This window comes from Urocitellus parryii, chromosome 5 (genome assembly GCF_045843805.1).
Source record: "Urocitellus parryii isolate mUroPar1 chromosome 5, mUroPar1.hap1, whole genome shotgun sequence".
Classification (NCBI taxonomy): domain Eukaryota; kingdom Metazoa; phylum Chordata; class Mammalia; order Rodentia; family Sciuridae; genus Urocitellus; species Urocitellus parryii.
The window spans coordinates 63,241,140-63,264,072 of record NC_135535.1 but is presented as its reverse complement, the minus strand read 5'-3'; the positions used below and the strand labels follow the sequence as shown (position 1 = coordinate 63,264,072).

General features: G+C 44.0%; 2 protein-coding genes and 1 non-coding gene across 4 annotated transcripts; all 3 read left to right on the top strand.

Moving 5' to 3' along the window:
- Positions 1 to 1,474: 1,474 nt before the first annotated feature.
- On the top strand, positions 1,475 to 2,019 carry LOC144254853 (uncharacterized). Its single transcript, XM_077798489.1, has one exon. It carries the CDS (start codon positions 1,495 to 1,497, stop codon positions 2,017 to 2,019), a length of 525 nt encoding a protein of 174 aa, XP_077654615.1. The 5' UTR covers positions 1,475 to 1,494.
- A 9,581-nt stretch (positions 2,020 to 11,600) lies between these two features.
- On the top strand, positions 11,601 to 11,673 carry Trnav-cac (transfer RNA valine (anticodon CAC)). Its single transcript has one exon. It is a non-coding gene; the product is annotated as a tRNA-Val (tRNA).
- A 1,298-nt stretch (positions 11,674 to 12,971) lies between these two features.
- On the top strand, positions 12,972 to 15,424 carry Slc61a1 (solute carrier family 61 member 1). 2 transcript variants are annotated; one of them, XM_077798674.1, is made up of 2 exons: positions 12,972 to 13,286; positions 13,847 to 15,424. In XM_077798674.1, exon 2 carries the CDS (start codon positions 13,865 to 13,867, stop codon positions 15,215 to 15,217), a length of 1,353 nt encoding a protein of 450 aa, XP_077654800.1. In that variant the 5' UTR covers positions 12,972 to 13,286; positions 13,847 to 13,864; the 3' UTR covers positions 15,218 to 15,424. The 2 variants fall into 2 exon arrangements, with proteins under 2 accessions (XP_077654800.1, XP_026254563.2); XM_026398778.2 differs by lacking the exon at positions 12,972 to 13,286 and adding an exon at positions 13,428 to 13,498.
- Positions 15,425 to 22,933: the final 7,509 nt, after the last annotated feature.

The following is a 22,933-nucleotide window of genomic DNA, read 5'->3' as shown; positions in this document are numbered from 1 at the left end:
CTTTTCACTTGGAATAAGATCCAAGTCCCTACCTTGGCTCACAAAGCCCTGTATGATGGGAACTCTGCCTTACACTCTGCCCTGTGCTATAATGAATCTTCTCTTTGCTTGTGGAACTCTCTGGAATGTTCTTCCACTAGACATTTCCATGGCTTGCTCCCTTACTTCTTTTAGTCTTTCCCTGACCACTGATTTTGAGACTGTAACTTCTAGCATTCTTCATCCTTTTTCTTTCTTTCTTTCTTTCTTTGGTGCTGGGTATCAAATCCAGAGTCTTCCTTACCCTCTTTTCAATTTTTTTGTTTTGTTTTTTCCATAACCCAATCATCTTGGTTCCCTTTGTTCCACTCAGCCTCAGGCAGCTTTCTGTCCTCTGCCAGGGCTTGACAGAATGTAGCTCCTCTCATTCCTTAAGGGGAGGACTGTTTGTTTCTTTGGTACTAGGAATTGAAGCCAGGGGTGTTATTCCACTAAACTACATGCACATATCCTTTGCATTTTTTATTTTGAGACAAGGTTTTTCTAAGTTGCCCAGGTTGGCCTTGAATTTACAATCTGTTTTATCCTTCCAAGTTACTGGGATTAAAAGCATGAACCATGGGCCTTGCCTTACCTGACTGTTTGGGGGTTGTCTAGCTGCCCCTCTGATTGCTTCACCTCTGAGTCACTGTTTATCACATCACCCTGTGATAATGAGAATAGCCATTCTCATGCTCTGAAATAAGCTAATTTGTTCACCTGTTTGGTTTTTGTCCTCACTCTGCCCCACCCTCCCTTCTTTTGGGAGCTCCATAAGAAAGGAAACTCAGCTGTCTTGTTCACTACCAAGGCTAGTGCTTGACCCATAATAGACTTGCAAATAATAGTTTTCCAGATCAAGCTGTCAGTTTTCCAAAGACACCCAGGTACCCCTACGCCCACACCTGGGACTTGCTTTCTTGGAAACTCCCAGAACCTAGGCATTCTAACACTTCTACCTGCTCCCAACAGCACCCCTGACTCAAATCTCTTAAGAATGCTTCTACTGATGCCACTGCCTCCCTGAGCCCCCTCTGGGAGTTGTTTGGGGCCAGTAGCTCTGGCCACCAGAGTTGGAGAAACTTGGCAGGTGTTAAGGCCTAGAGTGTAAGAAATTCTTGTGATTAAATAGAGGGGAAGACTTCAGAGATTATAGGGCCTGGCCAGGTGAAGAAGAGAGAAAGGACATTCCAAGCTAAAGGAACAGCGTGAACAAAGGACTGGGGGCATGAAAGTGCATGTCCTATTTGAAGAACATGTTCTGGTCTGGTGCAGTTAGAGGATTGTCAATGGCAGGGAGGGTGGCAGGGGAGCTTTGCTGGGCAGATCTGGAAGGGGAGGGCTGAACTCCCTGCAGGATCTGCAAGGCTCAGCGTGTCTTAGATTTAATCCTACCCCCACCCGGAAGTTCATCCCTCCTACTCCCTGCTACCCTCCCTTCTACCCAGGCCCCAGCCTTCCTGCTCCTTCAGCTCCATGGATTTCTCTGTGGGCCTACACTTGGGGCCTAGGAAAAAGAAGGTTGCCTACCAAGAGCCCCCTACACCCTCTGGGCACAGTCCACCAACTACCTTTCCCTGCCTGCCCTGTCACCCCTCTGTGTGTACCTGCTCCTGCCCTGCCTGTCCCCCTCCCACCTACTCCTGCACTGCCTGTCCCTCCTATGCAGCTACCTGCCCATCCTGTCCCAGCCTCCCTGGGCCTCCCTGCACCTGCTCCTGCCCTCCTTGCCCTGCCTGTCCTCCCCTGACTTGTCCCCATACCTCCTGTGTCCCCTGCTCCGGTCCACCCCTGACCTGCTGCCACCCCTCCTCTTGCCCCATTTACCCTTGTTCCAAGGGCCAAGGTGCCTGTTGGAGTTCCCGGAGTTCCCACTTGGCCTGTAGTGATAGCTATGGCTGTTGCCAAGGGGCAGCTTGCGGGCTTCCAGGCTCCACTGGTTGCTGTAACTTCTGCCTAAGGAGACGGCGTGCTTCTCAGGGGCGCTGTCTGATTGTCTAGATGAACTGCTGCTCTCTGAGAGACTATGGGTCTCCTGAAGCACTTCTGAAGCTGCTTCCTCAGGCAGGAGCTCTAAGCAGAGTGGGGAGAGGGATCAGCTGGACCCCTGCCCGGGCAAGGAAAGGCAGCAGGTTATCCAAAACCCCTCTCCCCAGGCCTGGGAGACAGGGAGCGTCTTCTTTGAAGATAGTTTCTGGACGTGCTAGTGCTGGTTCCAGAACCTCCTCTTCTGCAACTTCTGGAATGGAAAGTGAAGCACCCTTACAGCCCCTGAAGGTAAGCAAATGGGCTATTTCTTCCCCTCCACTCAGCCTCTAGTGGAAACCTTTGTTTCTTATACAATTTATATGGTTAAGATCAAACCTTTGTCCTGAAGCCACTCTGGCCCCTTGGAACTCTATCCGTACCCCTAGTTGCCCCAAGAGTTTCTGGACCTCTGACCTCTCATTTTGAATCAGGCAGAGAAGGTCAGTAGCTGTTAGCCCAGAATCGATGGCTGAGCAGAGGATTCCTGGATCTCTCTCCTTAAATAGCTTTGCCATCCTTCCTGGTCCTCACTTTTAGCCAGAAACCCTCTGCCTGGATAGCTTGTCTTGAAATCTCTTAGAGCTCTCAGCCTATGACCTCAATCTTGTAGCAGTAATCCCATCTATGACAACTATCTCATCTATCATGGGGATGAAAGAAGCTGGGGACCCTTGATTCAGGGTTAAGTAAGTCCTGTGTCCCTGGGGTTGGGGCTGAGAGACAGGAGAAGTCACCAAGAGAAGTCAGACTAGTCATCTAGAAGTCAGACTCGGGTACTTATCGGGCCTGCTCCTAGGCCTGAAATCCTAAGCCCCTCCATATTTCTCACATTCTCTGGCTTCTACTTGTCTTCTTTTTCTTCACCCACTTCTGTAGGACCTTTGTTGTTGTTGTTTTATCTTGTTCTTTTCTCCCACCTCCCACCCTATACCAGTTGGATTTCCCCAACTATTCAGGGGCTCTCGACTACTGAGCCACATCCCCAGCCTTATTTTGTATTTTATTTAGAGACAGGGTGTCACTGAGTTGCTTAGCACCTCACTTTTTCTGAGGCTGACTTTGAACTCACCATCTTTCTGCCTCAGCCTCCTGAGCCGCTAGGATTATAGCAGCTTTTTTTTATTGGTGCAGTATACTTGTACAAGTGATGGAATTTGTTGTTTCACATTCATATATACACAACATACACACAATACAGCAGTATAATTTGGCCAATTATGTTCTTTTCTTTCTGCTTATTTTTTTTTTTTAAAGAGAGAGTGAGAGAGGAGAGAGAGAGAGAGAGAGAGAGAGAGAGAGAGAGAGAGAGAATTTTTAATATTTATTTTTTAGTTCTTGGCGGACACAACATCTTTGTTGGTATGTGGTGCTGAGGATCGAACCCGGGCCGCACGCATGCCAGGCGAGCGCGCTACCGCTTGAGCCACATCCCCAGCCCCTCTGCTTATTTTTTTCTCTATATTTCTACTGCATTCTCTCCCCCCACTGTTTTCATTGGGACATTTTGCCTTCACCAAGCTTTTGTCACTGTATCTGTCTTTGCTACTCTCTATTTCTCCTGATTTAAAGACACATCTGGGGCTGGGGTTGTAGCTTAGTGGTACAGTGCTGGCCTAGCATGTATGAGGCACTGGGTTTGATCTTCAGCACTACATAAAAATAAATAAAAATAAAGGTATTGTTTATATGCAACTAAAATATTTATTTAATTAATTTGTTTATTTTTTGTGGTGCTGGGGATTGAATCCAGGGCCTTATGCATGTAAGGCAAGCACTCTACCACCTGAGATATTATCCCCATCTCTAAAAATTTTATTTAAAAATTTTTTTTAAAGACATATCTTTTTCTTTCCTCCTTCCCTGCCTCAGTCCCTGCCTTCATGGCTACTTTCTTCTTTGGTCTTTCTCTTCACCTCCTATCTCTCTGCTCTTCTGTTTATTCTGCTTCTGGGTGCCATCTCATTTGTGATCGCTTCTGTTTCTATTTCCCTTTCTGTATCTGTCTCTCTTCCTGTCTTCGGTGTCTAGCTGTTTTATCATTTCCTATCTCTCTTTCTGCCTCTCCTCTCCTTCTCCCTTTCTCCCCCTCTCTCTATCCTTGTATCTCTCTTCCTGGGTCCTTCGGCTGTCTGCACAACAAAACAAACCAGATCTGTGCCATATCTATCTCATTGCTACCCAGGGGACAGGACATTGAGCTCTCCGGTGTCTGTCTGTACTACGCAGACCATGCACGGGAGGAGTGAGGGGCAGACACAGTTACCAGAGTAGCACCTCCCTTCCCCAAGTACTACCTAGGCCACCCTTTCCTGCTCAGTTTTAAGCCCAAACATTATTATCATTTTGTAATTTTTCATTTTGTACCATGGATTGAACCCAGGGGTGCTTAACCACTTAGCCATATCCTCAGCCCTCTTTTAAATTTTGAGACAGGGTCTCACCAAATTGCTGAGGCTGGCCTCTTATAATCCTCCTTCCTCAGGCTACCCAAGTCACTGGGATTATAGGCATGCACCATCGGGCCCAGATAAGCCCAACCATTTTTAAAAGTCTGTAATCCCAGCAATTCAGGAGACTAAGGCAGGAGGATAACAAACTGGAGACCAGCCTTGGCAACTTAGTGAGACCCTATCTCAAAATAAAAATAAAAAGCTTGGCCAGGCATGGTGGCACACACCTATAATTCCAGTGGCTCGGGAGGCTGAGGCAGGAGAATTTTCAAAGCCAGCCTCAGCAACAGCAAGGAGCTAAGCAACTCAGGGAGACCCTGTCTCTCAATAAAATACAAAATAGGGCTGGGGGTGTGGCTCAGTGGTCGAGTGCCCCTGAGTTCAATCCTCAGTACCCCTCTCAAAAAACAAAAAACAAACAAACAAACAAAAACCCCTGGTGCTGTAGTTCAGTGGTACAGCACCCCCAGGTGCAATCCCCAGTATGGCAAAAAGAAAAAAGAAAAAAGATATTTCAGGAATGGAGATACAGTTTAGTGGCAGAACACTTGCCTAGTATGATCAAGATCCTGGATTCTATCTCAACACCACAAATAAATAAATAAATAAATAAATAAATAAAATAGAAACAATGTTTCTCCAAGCTTCTTATTCTGAAAGTTGGCAATTAAAAATAAAAAGTGGGGACTGGGATTGTGGCTCAGTGGCAGAGCGCTTGCCTCGCATGTGTGAGGCACTGGGTTCAATCCGCAGCACCACATAAAAAAAAAAAAAAGTAAATAAATCAAATAAAGGTATTGTATATAGATTTAAAAAATAAAAAATAAAAGTGGCCTGTGGATGAGCTTAGCATGCTGAAGTTACTAGCTCAAAACTATAGAAAAAAAAATTGAATTAAGCATTTAGGATTTATGCTGCCTGTTCTATATAAACTATGTTTCAGGACAGCCAAATAGCTCTTACTGATGGAGACAACCTCTTATTTAAAGAAGACTTCCAGCTAATATGGAAGGATTATGGGAGAAAAAAATCACCATTTTGCAATTCCCAATGAATTAAAGTAAGAATCATGTATGGGTAAATCAAAGATGATGACTGATGGAGACTTTTGCAATGGAAGAACCAAGCTGCCACCATCTGAGCCCACTGATGAGTCTTAGCATCACTAAAAAGCAACATAACCAGATGCCAGGTACCTCCTGATGTGATACAGTTTGAAGCACTCAGCATCAAGGAAGGGGTCTTCCTAAACAAGGAGACAACCAAGACACTGAAGATGAATCTAATCAAATCTCCAGAGCTAACTTCCATTTCATGGGAAATTCAGGAGATGGAGGCTCATGTGAAATATCACTGAAGAAGTAAGCAGATACATCTAAAACATGGGACATTCTAAAGGAACTCTGACCCAGTTTCCTCAAGTAGTCAATGGCTTAAGGGGGGGGGGAGTTAGAAGGGTTTTAAAAAGACAACTATAGGGTTGAGGGTGTAGCTTGTAGTGGTAGAGGCTTTGCCTAGTGTGTGTGTGATGTTCTGGGTTAATCCCCAGCAACACACACATAAGACCAACTACTTACACAGAACATGTAGACTTCTTTCAGTTCGTGATTTGTAGAAGCAATTATAAAAAGATATTTTCAGACAGTTGGGAACATTTAATTGTGGACTGGGTATTTATAATGCCAAAGAATCAGTGCTAATTTTGCTAGTCATAAAAATGGCCCTGGGGAAAAAAAAAAAAAAAGGCCCTGAGGTTATATAAGAGCAGGTCCTTCTAGAGACACATGCTGACATGTACAATAAAGCAAATTCTTTAATTTTAAATATTTCAGAAGAGAATTAAGAACATAAAGAAAAGAGTAGAGGGCACAAACAGTGACAAAATTCATAATTGTTGAATTAGTATATGTGGGTTCATAGAACAATGCTATCTTTGTGTATGTTTCAAACATTTTCATAATAAAATTTTTAAATGAAGTTCCTCTGGTAAGCCTGGTTTTTAATAACTCCCAGAGTGTCCTCCCCAACTATCCTGAGATCCAGGACTTCCCCCATGGTTCCTCACACACAGATGCCAGCCCTCCCTTCCCATTATCGGAAGCATGTCCTAGAGATGGATTGTGTTCACGGGCCACACTTTTACCCCTCCAGTCTTCCACAGGCAATTTCTCGTTAGGACTTTTCCCACCTAAGCTTCACAGCTTTGAGGGGCCAGGACAACCGTAAACATTCCATAAATATTTTGATCAGGCACTACAATAAAAAAAAAAAGATAATCCAAAATAATATAATCTTGCTTTTGGTCTCTGTTAGATGCTTCTGAGAAAAATACAATATGATAATGGTAGAAAACTGGTCTCTGCCCTGTGAAACAGAAAGCAAAAATAAAAGGTCATACTATTATATCCATTATCTTTATCCAGGACAACCTCCATATCCAAATAAAAGAACACCAAGAAATTAGAAACTTGTTGTCATGAGTTCAAGGAGCTGATGCTCAGCAATAAGATGGAGGGCAGTCAGTGCCCAATGCCCTCACTAACTGAGTGACCTTGGAGAAGTCATGAGTTTTTTAATAATAGTATTTCTGAATGAAAGCCTGGGAACAATAACCTCTTTTTACTCTCCAGTAGTTTGACACCTAGTGGTGAAGACACTTTTCAACTTGTAAGATATAACTCAGCTGTTTTATCCTAAGAAAGTATTTCTCTGGATATAATCTCTGACCCTGTACACTATACTCTCCAAGCATCAATATTAACAACATTTACTAATCATTGTGCAGGCAGCTAGACTCATTTAATTTTCTCAGAAACCATGTTTTAGCATGGAATTAGAAAGATCTGGGTCCCAGATCCTATTTTACCTCTTACTATGGGACTCTGGAGATGTGAACTACCTTCTCCAACTCTGGGAGATAATAATCATATCCACCTTATTGGTTGTTGGGACAATTAAGTAAAATATTTCATCTATAGCAGTTGTCCCAGAACTTTTTTTTTTTTTTCATTTCAGTGCTGGGATGGAACCCAGGGCTGTAAGTATGCTAGGCAAGTACTCTACCCCTGACCCACATCCCCAGTACAACCAGGACTTTTTTTTTGGTATTGGGTATGGAATTCAGGGGCACTCAACCACTGAGCTACATCCCCAGCCCAATTTTGTATTTTATTTAGAGACAGGGTCTCCCTGAGTTGCTCAGTACCGCAATAAATTGCTGAAGCTGGCTCTGAATTAACAATCCTCCTGCCTCAGCCTCCAGAGCTGCTGAGATTACGGGTATACACCATGGCACCCAGCACCCTTCTTAAAACAGAGCTTAGGTACATAGTAACTGTTTGATAAATGTTAACAGTCAACATGTGCCAATACTTTGTACAATACTTTCATGGATTAATTTATTTATTCATGTATTCATAGAATATTTATGGAATATTTATTACATAGCAATGACTGTTTTAAGTATTGGAAACAGGTAAACAGATAAAGGACAAGGGTTACAGCTCAGTTGGAAGAGTGCTTGCCTTGCATGTACAAGGCCCTGCGTTCAATCCCCAGCACCATAAATAAATAAATAAAATTTAAAAAAATTTAAAAAAAAACAACCAGATAAAAATCTGTAGGGAGAAGAGATAGTAAAACATATAGTATTCTAGAGGGTGTTAAGTACGGAGAAAAAGTAGCAAAGAAGAATAGAGTTGGAAGAAGAGCAGATAGATTACTGTAGTAGAAGTGGTCATGCTGCTGTTTTAAACAGCATGGCCAAGGATGGCTCTGATAAGTCGACATTTGAACAGAAAACTGGAAAAGGTGAGGGAGAGAATTATGTTGGTATTCTGGGGAAAAAAAAAAACTTGCAGTTAACAGTGTGCAAAGGCCTGGGTGGTAGCCTATGTAGACGGTGTAGAAGGCAGAGTGGTAGAGGATAAGGTCAGAGAAGTAGCTGAAGGCCAGAGGTCAGAGGGCTTTTAAGTCATTATAAAGACTTTTAGAGGAGGGAAAGGGGAAATGCTAGGGGCAAAAAAGGTTTTGCTTTTACCCTTAGTGAGAAGGGGAGCCAATGGAGGGTCCTGAAGACATATTTCAGAATGGAGGGAGGTTAAATAACTTTTCCAAGGTAGAATAGCTCTAAGAGGGGGAAGCTGGAACTTCAGCTTCAAGGCTACACCTGCCTGTCCCTCACTGGGGATTGAACCCAGGGGTACTGTACCACTGAGCTACATCCTCAGCCCTTTTTATTATTTATTTTAAATCCATATTTTATTTTATTAGCAGCACTGGGGATTGAACCCTGGGGCACTTTATGAGCTATATCCCTGGCCCTTTTTATTTATTTGAGATAGTGTATCCCTAAATTGCTGAGGCTGGCCTTGAATTTATGATCTCCTGCCCCAGTTTATTCTTCTTCTTCTTCCTCCTCCTTCCTCCTTCCTCCTCCTCCTCCTCCTCCTCCTTCATACCAGGGATTGAACACAGGGGCACTCAACCTCTGAGCCACATCCCCAGCCCTTTTGATTTTTTATTTTGAGACAGGGTCTCTCTGAGTTGCATAAGGCCTAGCTAAATTGCTGAGGCTGGTTTTGAACTTGTGATCCACTGCCTCAGCTTCCCAAGCTACTGGGGTTACTGGCGTGTGCCATGGCACCTCACCTGCCTCACTCAGCCTCTTGAGTAGCTGGGATTATAGGTGTGTACCACTGTACCAAGCTTGAAAGTAATTTTAAGTTAATTGTGCAAATGGCCTAAACTTTACTTCAAAAGTGACTTTATTAAAATCCAACTGAACAAAATATTAGGTATAGGTACCTAACTGATATGTAATATAAGGTATGCATTCATGAAGGTATTTTCTAGAAATAGGTTATCATTTTATTTTGAGGAATGCACTGTATTTCAAATGATTAATGTTCAAGTCAAGTAGAGTGGTACATGACTGTAATCCCAGCAACTAAAGAGGCTGAGCCTGAGCAACTTAGTAAGATCCTATCTCAAAATAAAAGATAAAAAGTATTGGGGATGTAGCTTAGTGGTAAAGCACCCTTAGATTCAATTCCCAGTACAAAAAAAAAAAAAAAAAGGTAAAAAAGAAAAGAAAACAAAACAAAACCAAAAAAAAAAAAAAGGAAAAGAAAGAGAAATTGTTTTCCAGGAACTGAAAAGTATGAAAAATAATGAATGGCAAGAGAATAATGAAGATAAAATCTTTAAAATTATCCTCTGGGTGGGGATATATCTCAGTTGGTAGAGTGCTTGCCTTGAATGCACAAAGACCTGGGTTCAATCCCCAGCACCACAAAAAAAAAAAAAAAAAAAAAAAAAAAAAAAACCTCTAAAAATATGCTTCAAAAGTCATGTGAGAAATTTGGTATCTTTGAAGAATCTTTGATAGTGGATAAAGTGATTATCACCTATTACAGACACAATTTGCTGAGACAAATTATAAGATGTAAAACCGTAAGATTTGGGGCTGAGGCTGTAGCTTAATGGCAGAGCACTTGCATGTGTGAGGCACTGGGTTGGATCCTTAGCACCACATAAAAATGAAACAAATAGGGCAAGGGTTGTGGCTCAGCAGTAGAGCATTTGCCTAGCACATGTGAGGCCCTGGGTTCAATTCTCAGCACCACATAAAAATAAATAAGTAAAATAAAGATATTGTGTCCAACTACAACTAAAAAATAAATACTTAAAAAAAATGAAACAAAAGCATGCCGTCCATCTACAACTAGAAAAACATTTAAAAAAAAAACATAAGATTTAGTTAAATTCTGGGCACTGTGTGGAGTTTTGGGATATTGCATCAATTTTGATTTATATTGTAGAAAAAGTGCTGGAGGCTGGGTGCAGTAGCACACACCTGTAATCCTAGAGACAAAGACGGGGGTTGGGAGGTGGAGGTGGCAGGGTGCTGAGGCAGGAGGATCATGAGTTCAAAGCCAGCCTCAGCAATTTAATGAGGCACTAAGCAACTCAGTGAGACCTTGTCTCTAAATAAAATACAAAATAGGGCTGGGGATGTGGCTTGTCGAGTGCCCCTGAATTTAATCACCGGTACTCCCCCTCCAAAAAAATACTGGATTCCAATCTACAGGTACCTTAAGGGAAAACAGACTAACAAGTATCTTCTGAAATCTACAACATTAATGGAAAAAACAAATAAGAAGGTCCTATGATTATTATAGAGTCAATATAAATAATGAAATTTTCATTGTAAAATGGTTAGATAATAAATGTGCTATTGTTGGAATGAACTATCATACAGTGGAACCACTTGGCAAAGTTCAGATATGGAAGAAAGAAAGAGCACAGCCAATGTACCTCAACCAAAGGTAATGGGTACCTTTAACAATTTCAATGATGATACAGATAAACACTATTGGTTGGTTTCCAAATATTCTACTTCTATTAGAGGTAAAAAAAAAAATGGTATTGACCTCCAGACACTCAATAATTGATGTGCATTGTAAATGCACAAATTATTCACAAATTTGGGAAAAAGACAAGATCTCATAAATCTGCAGGATTTCAAGAGACATCTAAGCAAGGTGCAATGGCCACCGCCTGTAATTCCAGCAGCTTTGGAGGCTGAAGTAGGAGGATAAAAAGAGGCCAGCCTGGGCAATTTAGCAAGACCCTGTCTCAAAACCAAAAAATGTGAAGGACCGGAAAAAAAGCTCAATGGTAGAGTGCCCCTGGTTCAATATCACTACTGGGGTGCAGGGAAGACATCTGCTTAGCATTCCAAAAACAATGCAATGAGAAACCACCAGGAAGAAGATCCAGACCTACTACTGACCAAGATATCAGATTTGACATGATAAGTTAAATTATTCTCAAAGAAGAACAAGAATGTCAAAACAAGCCATGGCATGGAAAACAGAAAACATATTGTCAAAAATGTAATGTAGGGGGCTGGGGATGTGGCTCAAGCGGTAGCGCGCTCGCCTCGCATGCGTGCGGCCCGGGTTCGATCCTCAGCACCACATACCAACAAAGATGTTGTGTCCGCCGAGAACTAAATAAAATAAATATTAAAAATTTTCTCTCTCTCTCTCTCTCCTCTCTCACTCTCTCTTTAAAAAAAAAAAAATGTAATGTAGGGTTGGGGATGTAGCTCAGTTGGTAGAGTGCTTGCCTCACATGCAGAAGGCCCTGGGTTCAATCCCCAGCACACACACACACAAACAGTAATATAAGTATTTTGTTCTTTTCCATCAACCAAATTTTTTTTTTTTTTTTTTTTTTTTGGTATTGGGTACCAGGGATTGAACCCAGGGACATGCTTAATTAACCACTAAGCCACATCCCCAGCCCTTTTTGTTTTTTGAGACAGGGTCTTGCTAAGTTGCTGAGGCTGGCTTTGAACTTGCCATCCTCCTGCTTCAGCCTTCGGAGTGAGCTGGGATCATAGGCATGTACCACTGGAAAGGGCCTTCCCACCAAAACTGAGAAGGTCATGAAAATAACTTTTTTGTGGGGCTGGGGTTGTGGCTCAGTAGCAGAGCACTTGCCTGGCATGTGGGAGGCACTGAGTTTGATCCTCAGCACCACATATAAATAAAAAAATAAAAAATAAAGGTACATCAACAACTAAAAAATATTTAAAGACAAAAAAAGAACTTCTTTGTATATTGTGTGCTGTATAAAAGGATATGGTATTTGCCCGATGTCTTATTTATAGGTTGGCTTATATCCATGTGAAAGATACCTCTAAACAGGGCATTATAGTATTTTATTTATTTTTTTACACTGGGAATTGAACCTATAGGCACTCTACTACCAAGCTACTCCCCCAATCCCCCTTTTTATTTTTTGATACAGGGTCTTCCTAAATTGCCAAGGCTGGCCTTGAACTTGCAATCCTTCTCTCTCAGCTGTCCCAGTAGCTGAATATTAGGCATGCACCAGCTGTATTTTCATTCTTAATAAGTTATATAAACTCTAGATTATCATTTCCAACCTAATTTAATGCATCTTTGTCAATTTCGTTGAAATATTATTCACAGAATTGAAATTTGGGGACTTAATGAGTTAAAGCTATGCTGTCACTGAACTTTAGCCTTCTTTATTTGGGCACTGATTTATGACTTCATACAGAGAAACTGGGACGCTATTAAGTTACGTGGCTTGCCTAAGGCCACACAGCTGGTAAGTGACAGTTTACCAGCTGGATTGGAACCTTGGTCTGTCGGAGGATCCAGTCCAAGTTCCCTGCCCTACACCGCCTCCCTCAGGTGTCTGGACTGCAACTGATTTCTTGTCTGGAGTTTATTATGCTGCGAAAAGAGGCAAAACCAGAAGCCGTCTTGGCTTAGGGCAGCCAAGTTCATTAAGAGGAGGCAGCTCCTGGATCTGAGGCACTACAGGCATCTTTCCCAGGCACTCTGCGCAGAGAAAGAGAGAAAGTGAGTTTTAAAGTCGAGGTGGCCCCACAGGTATCTACAAGTCGGAGAGAGTGTCACAAGAAGGCATCGGGTCAGGCTGGATCAGGAGCAGCAACTGCCACCCCCGCGGACCGTTCCCCTCCCCATCCTACCTCACACCGACCTCTGGAGCGCGGCGCCCGGGCGCAGGCAGGAGGAGTGATGGGGCGGGGCTTCCGCGCCGCGCCCCCGTCACGTGACGAAGTCATCATGGCGGCGGCCGGAGGCCTGCCCGGCTCCCGGAAGCAGGCTGTGAGGGGCGGGCGCGCTGCTGGAACCCGAGGGAAGCCAGAGCCAGAGCGGGGAGGGCGGCCCGGCGGCCTGGAGCCGGACGTGTCCGGAGTGTCCCCGCAGATCGGGACAGCAGGTGAGACCCAGGCCGGGCAAGGCGCGAGCAGGTGTGGTGGCTCTGGGCGGGGGCTAGGGGGCGCAGGGATGTGCCGGTGTCCTGGAGGAGGGGAAATCTAGGTGCATGCGCGTGACCATGAAGCAATACTAGAGGCTCGCGCGGGCGAGAGAGATGCATGGGAATATGTCGAGATACTGAGGGCAAAAATGGGCTTCTCAGCAAGATGGAAGGTAACAGAGGAACTGCAGAAGCTGTTGTGGAAGAGGGCAGCAGCCCCTTTAGAATTTGCAGGACCTGGATTACTGTAGGGACTCCCTCTTTGCCATGCCTGGCAAGGGTGGGGCGAATGCTCAGGCCTCGCCCTCCTCTCTTAACCTCTCCCGGCCCCACAGTGTCCTAGGAGACAGCTCTGGCGGGCCACTCCTCCCACCCACCCAACTGGTCCCTCCAGTCTGAGCTCTTGGGGGTAGGGTGGAGTTGGCAGGGGGTTGGGTGGAGCTACCCTCTGCTTAGACACCCAGCCCCTTGACAGTGCTACCCGGATGTGACTCTCATCCTCCCCCCCTTTTTCTCCCCAGGTCGTCCGGGGGCCCACCATGCTGGTGACTGCCTACCTGGCTTTTGTAGGCCTCCTGGCCTCTTGCCTGGGTTTGGAGCTGTCAAGATGCCGGGCTAAACCCCCTGGAAGGGCCTGCAGCAATCCCTCCTTCCTTCAGTTTCAACTGGACTTTTATCAGGTCTACTTCCTTGCCCTGGCAGCTGACTGGCTCCAGGCCCCCTACCTCTATAAACTCTACCAGCATTACCACTTCCTGGAGGGTCAAATTGCCATCCTCTATGTTTGTGGCCTTGCCTCCACAGTCCTCTTTGGCCTAGTGGCCTCCTCCCTTGTGGATTGGCTGGGTCGTAAGAAGTCTTGTGTCCTCTTCTCCCTCACTTACTCTCTATGCTGCTTAACCAAACTTTCTCAGGACTACTTTGTGCTGCTGGTGGGCCGAGCACTTGGTGGGTTGTCCACTGCCCTCCTCTTCTCAGCATTCGAGGCCTGGTACATCCATGAACACGTGGAGCGGCATGATTTCCCTGCTGAGTGGATCCCAGCTACCTTTGCCCGAGCTGCCTTCTGGAACCATGCACTGGCTGTAGTGGCAGGTGTGGCAGCTGAAGCTGTGGCTAGCTGGATGGGGTTGGGGCCTGTAGCACCTTTTGTGGCCGCCATCCCTCTGCTGGCTCTGGCTGGTGTCTTGGCCCTTCGCAACTGGGGAGAGAACTATGACCGGCAGCGTGCCTTCTCAAGGACTTGTGCTGGAGGCCTGCGCTGCCTCCTGTCCGACCGTCGTGTGCTGCTTTTGGGCACCATACAAGCCCTGTTTGAAAGTGTCATCTTTATCTTTGTCTTCCTCTGGACACCTGTTCTGGACCCACATGGGGCCCCACTGGGCATTGTCTTCTCCAGCTTCATGGCAGCTAGCCTGCTGGGTTCTTCCCTGTACCGCATCGCTACCTCCAAGAGGTACCACCTTCAACCCATGCACCTACTCTCCCTTGCTGTCCTCATCGTTGTCTTCTCTCTCTTCATGTTGACTTTCTCCACCAGCCCAGGCCAGGAGAGTCCAGTGGAGTCCTTCATTGCCTTCCTACTTATTGAGTTGGCCTGTGGGCTGTACTTTCCCAGTATGAGCTTCCTGCGGAGAAAGGTGATCCCTGAGACAGAGCAGGCTGGGGTACTCAACTGGTTCCGGGTGCCCCTACACTTACTGGCCTGTCTAGGGCTCCTTGTCCTCCATGACAGTGATCGAAAGACAGGCACTCGGAACATGTTCAGCATCTGCTCTGCTGTCATGGTGATGGCTCTGCTGGCAGTGGTGGGACTCTTCACCGTGGTAAGGCATGATGCTGAGCTTCGGGTACCCTCACCCACAGGGGAGCCCTATGCCCCTGAGCTCTAACCCTGTTCTAGTACAATGGGTCTGGGATGGACTCTGAATCCCACCTCTCCAGGGTTGTACAGATCTCACTGTGACTCTGTCCTACAGCCCCTCCTGCCAGTGCTTTGTGTTGGGAAGAACATGGGGGTGATGGACTGGAAAGGTGCCAAAAGTTGACTCTGTTACTCCCTTTCCCCTTTCCATTTAAAAATAAACACTTTTAATGGATTATTGATTTGATTTACTCATCCTCACCTGTACTCATATGTTTCTTTCTGGTGAGAGGGCAGCTGGAGGTTTTGAGATAAAGGTGGAATTGCCAGCAAAAGGTTTGTATTTCTAAATTCTTCAAGCTTACACCTCAAATTGAGAGCTGCTAAGATTGCTTTTCAGCAGAACTGGGCAGAAAGGACCTGAGGCTCCTATGTCTTGCACACCTCTCTTGTACAGGCACTCTCCCCAGTTGCCAAATAGAACCTTTCTCTGAATCTTGGATGAGACAATCTCTGAAGCACATGGGGTAAATGCACAGTATTCCAGGCCACTGACAAGTCCAGGAACTTGGTCTGCTGCTGTGACCACCCTTTAGTGCAAACCCAAAGCCGTTCCTGCAGGAGTAAGCTTCAGGTTCATGCTTCCAGCCTCTGCCTCTGGCTATAAGTGTACCATTTGTTTAGCATCATCTGAGCCCATCAGGTTCTGTATCCCCACATGAAAACTAAGTAAAGGACTGAGGGACTAGGACATCTTGTCTGTACCTGATTTTTCCCCACCCAGCGTGACTGAGGGTGAGGAAGCATCAGGGCAGGAACAGTACCAGTGGGAACACCAGTTCTGTGGGTCCCTCCCTGCCTCACCTTTGATTGTATCTACCCTTTCCCCTCCCACCCAAACCTGGGCTTCTCAGGATAAGCAGAGCTAGCTTTCAAAAGGGTAGGGATGGAGGGAGAGTGGCTCAAGGGTATATCCTGGAATGTGTTTAAGATGGGCATGGGGGACCCACTTGTTCTAGAAAGGGGTTGAGGACCTTTGGGTGTCAGACTGCTTCCCAGACAGGAAGATTTGAGATGTTCCAAATCTTGCAGGTCTCAACCTGTATGGAGAGATAGCATCGGCTGGTGCTTGAGGAATGTGGGGTGGAAGTGCTCCTGTAGGGTGAGGCTGGGGGAGAAATGGACAATGGACTGTGGTCTCAGGTCCAGAAAAATCACATGTTCCCCCATTCAAGCTACAGAGTTGAGGTTAAGAACAAAATACAGGTATCTTTTCCTCCCCCCATCATCTTGAGACTAAAGACAGTCTTGCAATAACTCCATTTCCTCTTTCTGCCCTGTTGAGTTAGACCTTGATATATTTTAGTCAGTTATTTGTAGACTTTCCATCTCTGAAATCATACTATGATCTCGAAGACAGATGGAAACTCTCACTCATCTTTGAGATATATATGCTTTGTCCATGGCTGTGCTTAGTAGATGTTTGGAGAGGAGAGAGGCTAGCTTCTGCCTGATTTTTCAAGAGCTACCCATGTGGGAAGTCTATTAGACTAGAATATCTAGGGTCTAGTTAATGATTTGTTGTTTTAGATGATAATAATTATTTACTGTTGGAACCATGAGGGGGCCTCACATTCCTAAGTGATAAGGAAATAGGGGGAATAGGTGAGACAGACTAATGAGATTCCTTTAGCTTTGTCCCTACTAAGCTTGCTTCAAAGGGGCTGGTGGCAGAGTGTGAAGGGGTCTTTCGTGTCAGACTTCTGTGTGCTAAGAGCTGAAAGACAGTATAGGGATTGTCCATTCAGGCTTAAGCATATTTTTTAAAATGTTTTTTAGTTGTCCATGGACCTTTATTTTATTTATTTACTTATTTATATGTGATGCTGAGAATTTAACCCAGTGCCTCATGTACACTAGGCAAGCACTGTCCCACTGAGATACAACCTCAGTCCTTAAGCATATTTTTTATTAAGCACCTACTATATGTCATGCATTGTATTGCTAGGTGCTGGTGCTTCCCCACAGCCCCAAGAGGAAAATCCACTTAAGTAAAGGAAGTGATTTGCCTAAGGGCATGTAGTAAATGAGTGGCAAAAGAGACTAAACCTTGCCTCTGGCAACTAGCCCAGTGCCCCATCTATAACACATGTTGCCTTTGTCCTGTGGGCCTTCACCTAACTGCCTTTAGCTTCTAGCCCTGCTCTCCCATCCCAAGCTCTGTCCCTGGAGATGAGCAAAAGAGTGGTCCTTGGCCAACTGATTCACTGTCCATATGGTTTGCATGAGGGATTGGTTCACTAGGTATGCACCGCCCCCAAATGCTGCACATGATGTTCTTCCTGAGGCAGCATAGGGAAGTGGTTAAGAGCTTGGTAAGATGCTGCTCAGTAGTGGAGCACTTGCCTAGTGTGCTTGAGGCCCTGGGTTCTATTACCAGCATCAATGGTGGCAGGGAATGTATAGATCTGGACCAAACTGCCTGGTTTAAATCCAGCTCTACTCCTGTATGCCTCAGTTTTCTTATCTGTAAAGTGAGGAGGACAGTATAGTTTCTACCCTATAGGACTCTGGTGAAATTTAAATGTATTACTGTATTTAAGTGCTTAGAACAGTATTTGACCAGGCATGGTAGCATGTACCTATAATCCAAGTTGCTCTGATAGCAGAGGTGGGAGGGGAAATTGAGCCCAGGGGTTTAAGTGCAGTCTGGGCAATTTACTGAGACCCTGTCTCAAAAAACAAACAAACAAACAGAACTTGGCCCACAGTATCAAGTACTACACAAGTAGTTTTACTTTCTTTTTATCTTAGTGCTAGCATTAAACCCAGAGCCTCATGCGTGCAAAGCATGTGCTGTAACCCAGCTATATTTCTAGTCCCAGTGTTTGCCTTTACATTTTATTCATTCATTTATTCATTTCTGGTACTGGGGATTGAATCCAGGGATGCTTAACCACTGAGCCACAGCCCAGCCTTTTTTTTTTTGGGGGGGGGGGTTTACCAGGGATTGAACTCAGGGCACTCGACCCCTGAGCTACATCCCCAGCCCTATTTTGCATTTTATTTAGAGACAGGTCTCACTGAGTTGCTTAGCGCCTCGCTTTTGCTGAGGCTGGCCTTGAACTCTTGATCCTCCTGCCTCAGTCTCCCCAGCCTTTGAGTTATAGCCATGCACCACCTCACCTGGCCCCCAGACTTTTTAATTTATTTCTTTTTTTAAATTAATTTGTTCTAATTAGTTATACATGATAGCAGAATATATTTCAATTCATTGTACACAAATGGAGCACAACTTTTCATTTCTCTGGTTGTACAGGATGTAGTGTCACACCATATGTGCACTCATACATGTACATAGGGTAATAATGTCCATCTCATTCCACCGTCTTTCCTGCCTTGTCTTCATTTTGAGACAGGGACTCACCAAGTTGCTGAGGCTGACCTCAAACTTGAGATCCTCCTGCCTTAGCCTTCTGAGTCACTGGGATCACAGGCATGAACCACCATGCCCTGCTATATTTTATTTTCTAACTTTTCTAACTTTTCTAATTCAGTTGAGTATATCTGGATTGCGTGTGAGAGAGTGGATGGGGCTTTAATGGGGTATAGATCTTTCTAACACATACCAGTGGTTGGGGGATTCCCAACATGTTTATCTTTGGTCCTCACCCAAACGAAAGTATCAGGCTATCTGAGAAACTTTCTACTTTGGATGTATGTGAGCAGCTGAATTGGGTGTCAGTATGTTCCACTTGAACTCATTTCCTCTTCCTCAAGTGGGAAGGTCACTTTGGGGTCAAACCATCTTTCATTTTGAGACTCATGATTTTCTGAATTCCCATCCAACTAGACTCATTACTTGATCTGTAGCTTTTAATTAGTCCTGAGGAAGGAAGAGAAACATCCCAAGAAACCAAGAGCCAATGAATGGGAAGCAGGGGGTCAGTCTTTTCTGGAAATTCAGTCCCTGGTCTGGGATGGGAGGAGTAATTTCCATCTAGTAATGAGCTGGATCTAGGATCCATTCCCAAATTCTCTCCTTGTACCCTCAGTCCTGTTATCTTCCCTATCTCTGTTATCCTTCCTTCCTTTTTCTTCTAGTACTCAAGATTGAAATTGAACCCAGGGCCCAGGGACAATTTAACCACTAAGCTATATCCGCAGACCCTTTTCTTCTTCTTCTTCTTCTTCTTTTTTTTTTTTTTGTAGTGCTGGGGATTGAACCCAGGGCCTTGTGCATGAGAGGCAAGCACTTTGTCAACTGAGCTACATCCCCAGCCCTATAATTTTTTTTTAACTTTATTTATTTGTTTATTTTATGTGGTGCTGAGAATCAAACCTAGTGCCTCACATGTACTAGGCAAGTGCTCTATCATTGAGCCACAACCCCTTTCCCTTTTCATTCTTTTATTTCTTTTTTGTACAGTGCTAAGGATTGATCCAGGGATTTGCACACGCTAGGCAAGTTCTGTATCACTGAACTGCACACTCAGCATGTTTTTTTTTTAATTTTCTGCCACCACCTCCCAGCAGAACCAGAGAACAGAAATACAAAACAAACTTCACTTTTGGTTTAAAATTTTTTTAACAATAAAATTATATTATTTTAAAAAATAATTTAATCTGGTGGACTAGACCTCGGACATTTAACATGGTGGTCTCTGATGAGTGGGATTAATGGAGCCTATCATTTTTTTACATTCCAACCCCAGCCCTCAGGCAACATTTTATTCATTTCTCTCTCTCTCTCTCTCTCTCTCTCTCTCTCTCTCTCTCTCTCTCTCTCTTTCTCTCTCTCTCTTTTTGCAACACAATATTCTCATCAATGACAGACCACATATATGACAAGGGTCCCCTGAGACTATATCACCTAGAAACATTGTATCATTGTACCCATACTATCTTGTTTAAATTCTGTGATGTTCACAAACACAATGATGAGATCAGCTACCAACACGTCTGCACTAATACTAAAGAACAATTCCCATTGTTAAGCAACACATAACACATATTTGAATATGCTTATATTTATGCTATATCATATATCTATATAGATATATACATTTAAAAAATTTTTTTAGTTGTTGATGAACCTTTATTTTATTTGTTTTGTTTATATGTGGTACTGAGAATTTAACCTAGTGCTTCCACCACTGAGCCACAACCCCAGCCCTAGATATATACATTTTTATATATTAACTTACTTATATTAAATATATATTTCTGTGTTGCTTCTTCTTTTTTTTTTTTTTTTGATACTGGGGTTCTGGAGATTGAATCCAGGAGTGCCTTACTACTGAGATTATCCCTAGTCATTTTTATTTCATTTTTTAAAATTTTGAGACAGCATCTTACTAAGTTGCCCAAATAGCTGAGATTATAGGCATGCACTACCACACACAGCTCTGTGCTCTCTCTATAAATTTGGGAGTCAGATGAGGGATTAAATTATGTGACTCCAGTTCATATCAGGCAACATTTTTTAAAAAATAATTATTTTGGGGGTATATGGACACACACAAAGCATTTTTTAGTTTTTGTTATGTGGTGCTGAGGATCAAACTCGGGTCCCACCTGTGCTAGGCGAGCGCTCTACCGCTGAGCCACAATCCCAGCCCCGCAACATTTTTTTAAAAATACTTATTTTTTAGTTGTAGTTGGACACAATATTTTATTTATTTATTTTTTATATGGTGCTGAGGGTGGAACCCAAGGTCTCACGAGCCAAAACGCCAGCCCTCTGGCAACATTTTATTCATTTATCCATCTCTCTCTTGCTCGCGGTCTCTCTCTCTCTCTCTCTCTGGCCCTGGGGATGGAACCCAAGACCTCACACATCCTGGACAAGCACTCCCACTAAGCTACACTTCCAGCCTGTTCTCTTGATAACTTCCTACTTGTCATAAGTGGAAGAGGAATAAAAAAGCATAAATTTGGGTCTGTGGATATAGCTCAGTTGGTGGAGTGCTTGCTTTGCAAGTACAAGGCCCTGGGGTCAATCCCCAGCACCACCAAAAAAAAAAAAAAAAAAGGAAGAAAAAAGCATAAATTCTCTGCCCTTGAGTTTATTTTGAGACAAGTTCTTATTATGTTGCTCAAGTGGTCTTGAATTTTTGGTTTCAAGCAATCATCTTGCCTCTGACTACAGAGTAGCAGGCACTAGTTGGCTGGCAGCCCACATCTGTAGTCCCAGGGCTTGAGGGGTTAAGGCAGGAGGATTGCAAGTTCAAAGCCAGCCTCAGCAACTTAATAAGGCCCTAGGTAACTTAGCAAGATCTGTCTCAAAAAGAAAAAAAAATAATAAAAAAGTGCTGAGGATGTGGCTTAGGGATTGAGCACCCCTGGGTTCAATCCCTGGTACCAAAAAACAAAAGCCAACACAAAACAAACAGAGCAGCCAAGACGAAAGGTGCACACCATCCTGTCCATAACTTGAATTTAAAATCAAATAGGTATAATAAGCACATCAGAAAAAGAGACCTAGAACACTCAATAAAGCATATGTAAAGCTGGGCATGGTGGCACATGCCTGTAGAACAGTTCAGGAGGCTGAGGCAGGAAGATCTGAGTTCAAAGCCAGTGAGGTGCTTAGCAACTCAGTGAGACCCTGTCTCTAAATAAAATACAAAATAGGGCTGGGGCCTGGCTCAGTGGTTAAAAAATATGTAAATGAGAATGATGTATTGAGAAAAATACTGTATTCATTGGTCAAAAAAATTATAAACAATAAAACAAAATTTATGAACACTTCCTCCCTTCTGGGTCCCTTGCACTACAGGATATATACCTGAAATGTTTGTAATGCACATTTAGCACCTGCATAAATAGTACATTACAATACTGAGTTATTGTTCTTTTAAAAAGTCTTCCTTGCCAGATTCTCAGTTTCATAATGATAGAGAAGGATGATTTATCCAGCAGAGTACATCAAGGAAAAGCTAATTGGAAAGCTTGGAGGAAGTAGGAAAGAGAAGCAGCTCCTGCTCAATCTGTATATTTGGGGAATGGTTAGTACTATTAAAGACTATGAAAGAGCTGAAAGCAGTGGTGCATGCCAACTTCTCAGAAGGCTGAGGCAGGAGGATGGCAAGTTACAGTCTGCAAAATTTAATGAGACCCTGTCTTGAAATAAAGGGCAGCGCTGGGGGTTGGGGTGTGGAAGGTGTGGGGAGTGGTGACATAGGTTAATGGTGGAATACCACTGGGTACAATTCCAAATACAAGGAAAAACAAAACAACTGGGATGAAAGATTCCGGTGAATGAGGTGTTCTTCACCTCATTCACAACCTCTTCCCAACCCTACCCTTTATCCTATATCAAAGAGCACTAGATCCTATATTCCTCATTCAATCGACAGAAGTAATAAGGCTGGAAGGCAGCGAGAACGGGCACTAGCGCTGGAGGTCATTATAGTACTCATTTCTTTGACCCCCTAATACTGTATTTATAAAGGATTTCGTAGAAGGTTACACCCCCTTGTTTTCCTAGTAACCAAATGGCGTGAATTTCTAAACAAGTTTTTTGTTGTAATCTAATCTAATTCCCTTCTCTTAAAATTCAAACACCTGCCGCAGCTCAGAACTAAAGCGAGAAAGTGGAGAAGATCTGGCCTTCCCTATAGCGACGAAGTGGGCAATAACTGAGGAACTCAGCCCTGACTGGGAAAAAAGGGGTGACACGCGCCCCCAAGAGGCCTTCCTTCTCAAAGATGCAGTCCACGACGCCGGCTGGAGTCACGTG

What these genes read in the sequence shown, in the direction of transcription:
- LOC144254853 (XM_077798489.1), top strand. Translation starts at nt 1,495, where the DNA reads ATGGATTTCTCTGTGGGCCTACACTTGGGGCCTAGGAAAAAGAAGGTT.
- Slc61a1 (XM_026398778.2), top strand. Translation starts at nt 13,475, where the DNA reads ATGGGCTTCTCAGCAAGATGGAAG. An exon ending in GCTTCTCAGCAAGATGGAAG is followed by an intron (nt 13,499 to 13,846) that starts GTAACAGAGGAA and finishes TTTTCTCCCCAG; the next exon opens with GTCGTCCGGGGGCCCACCAT.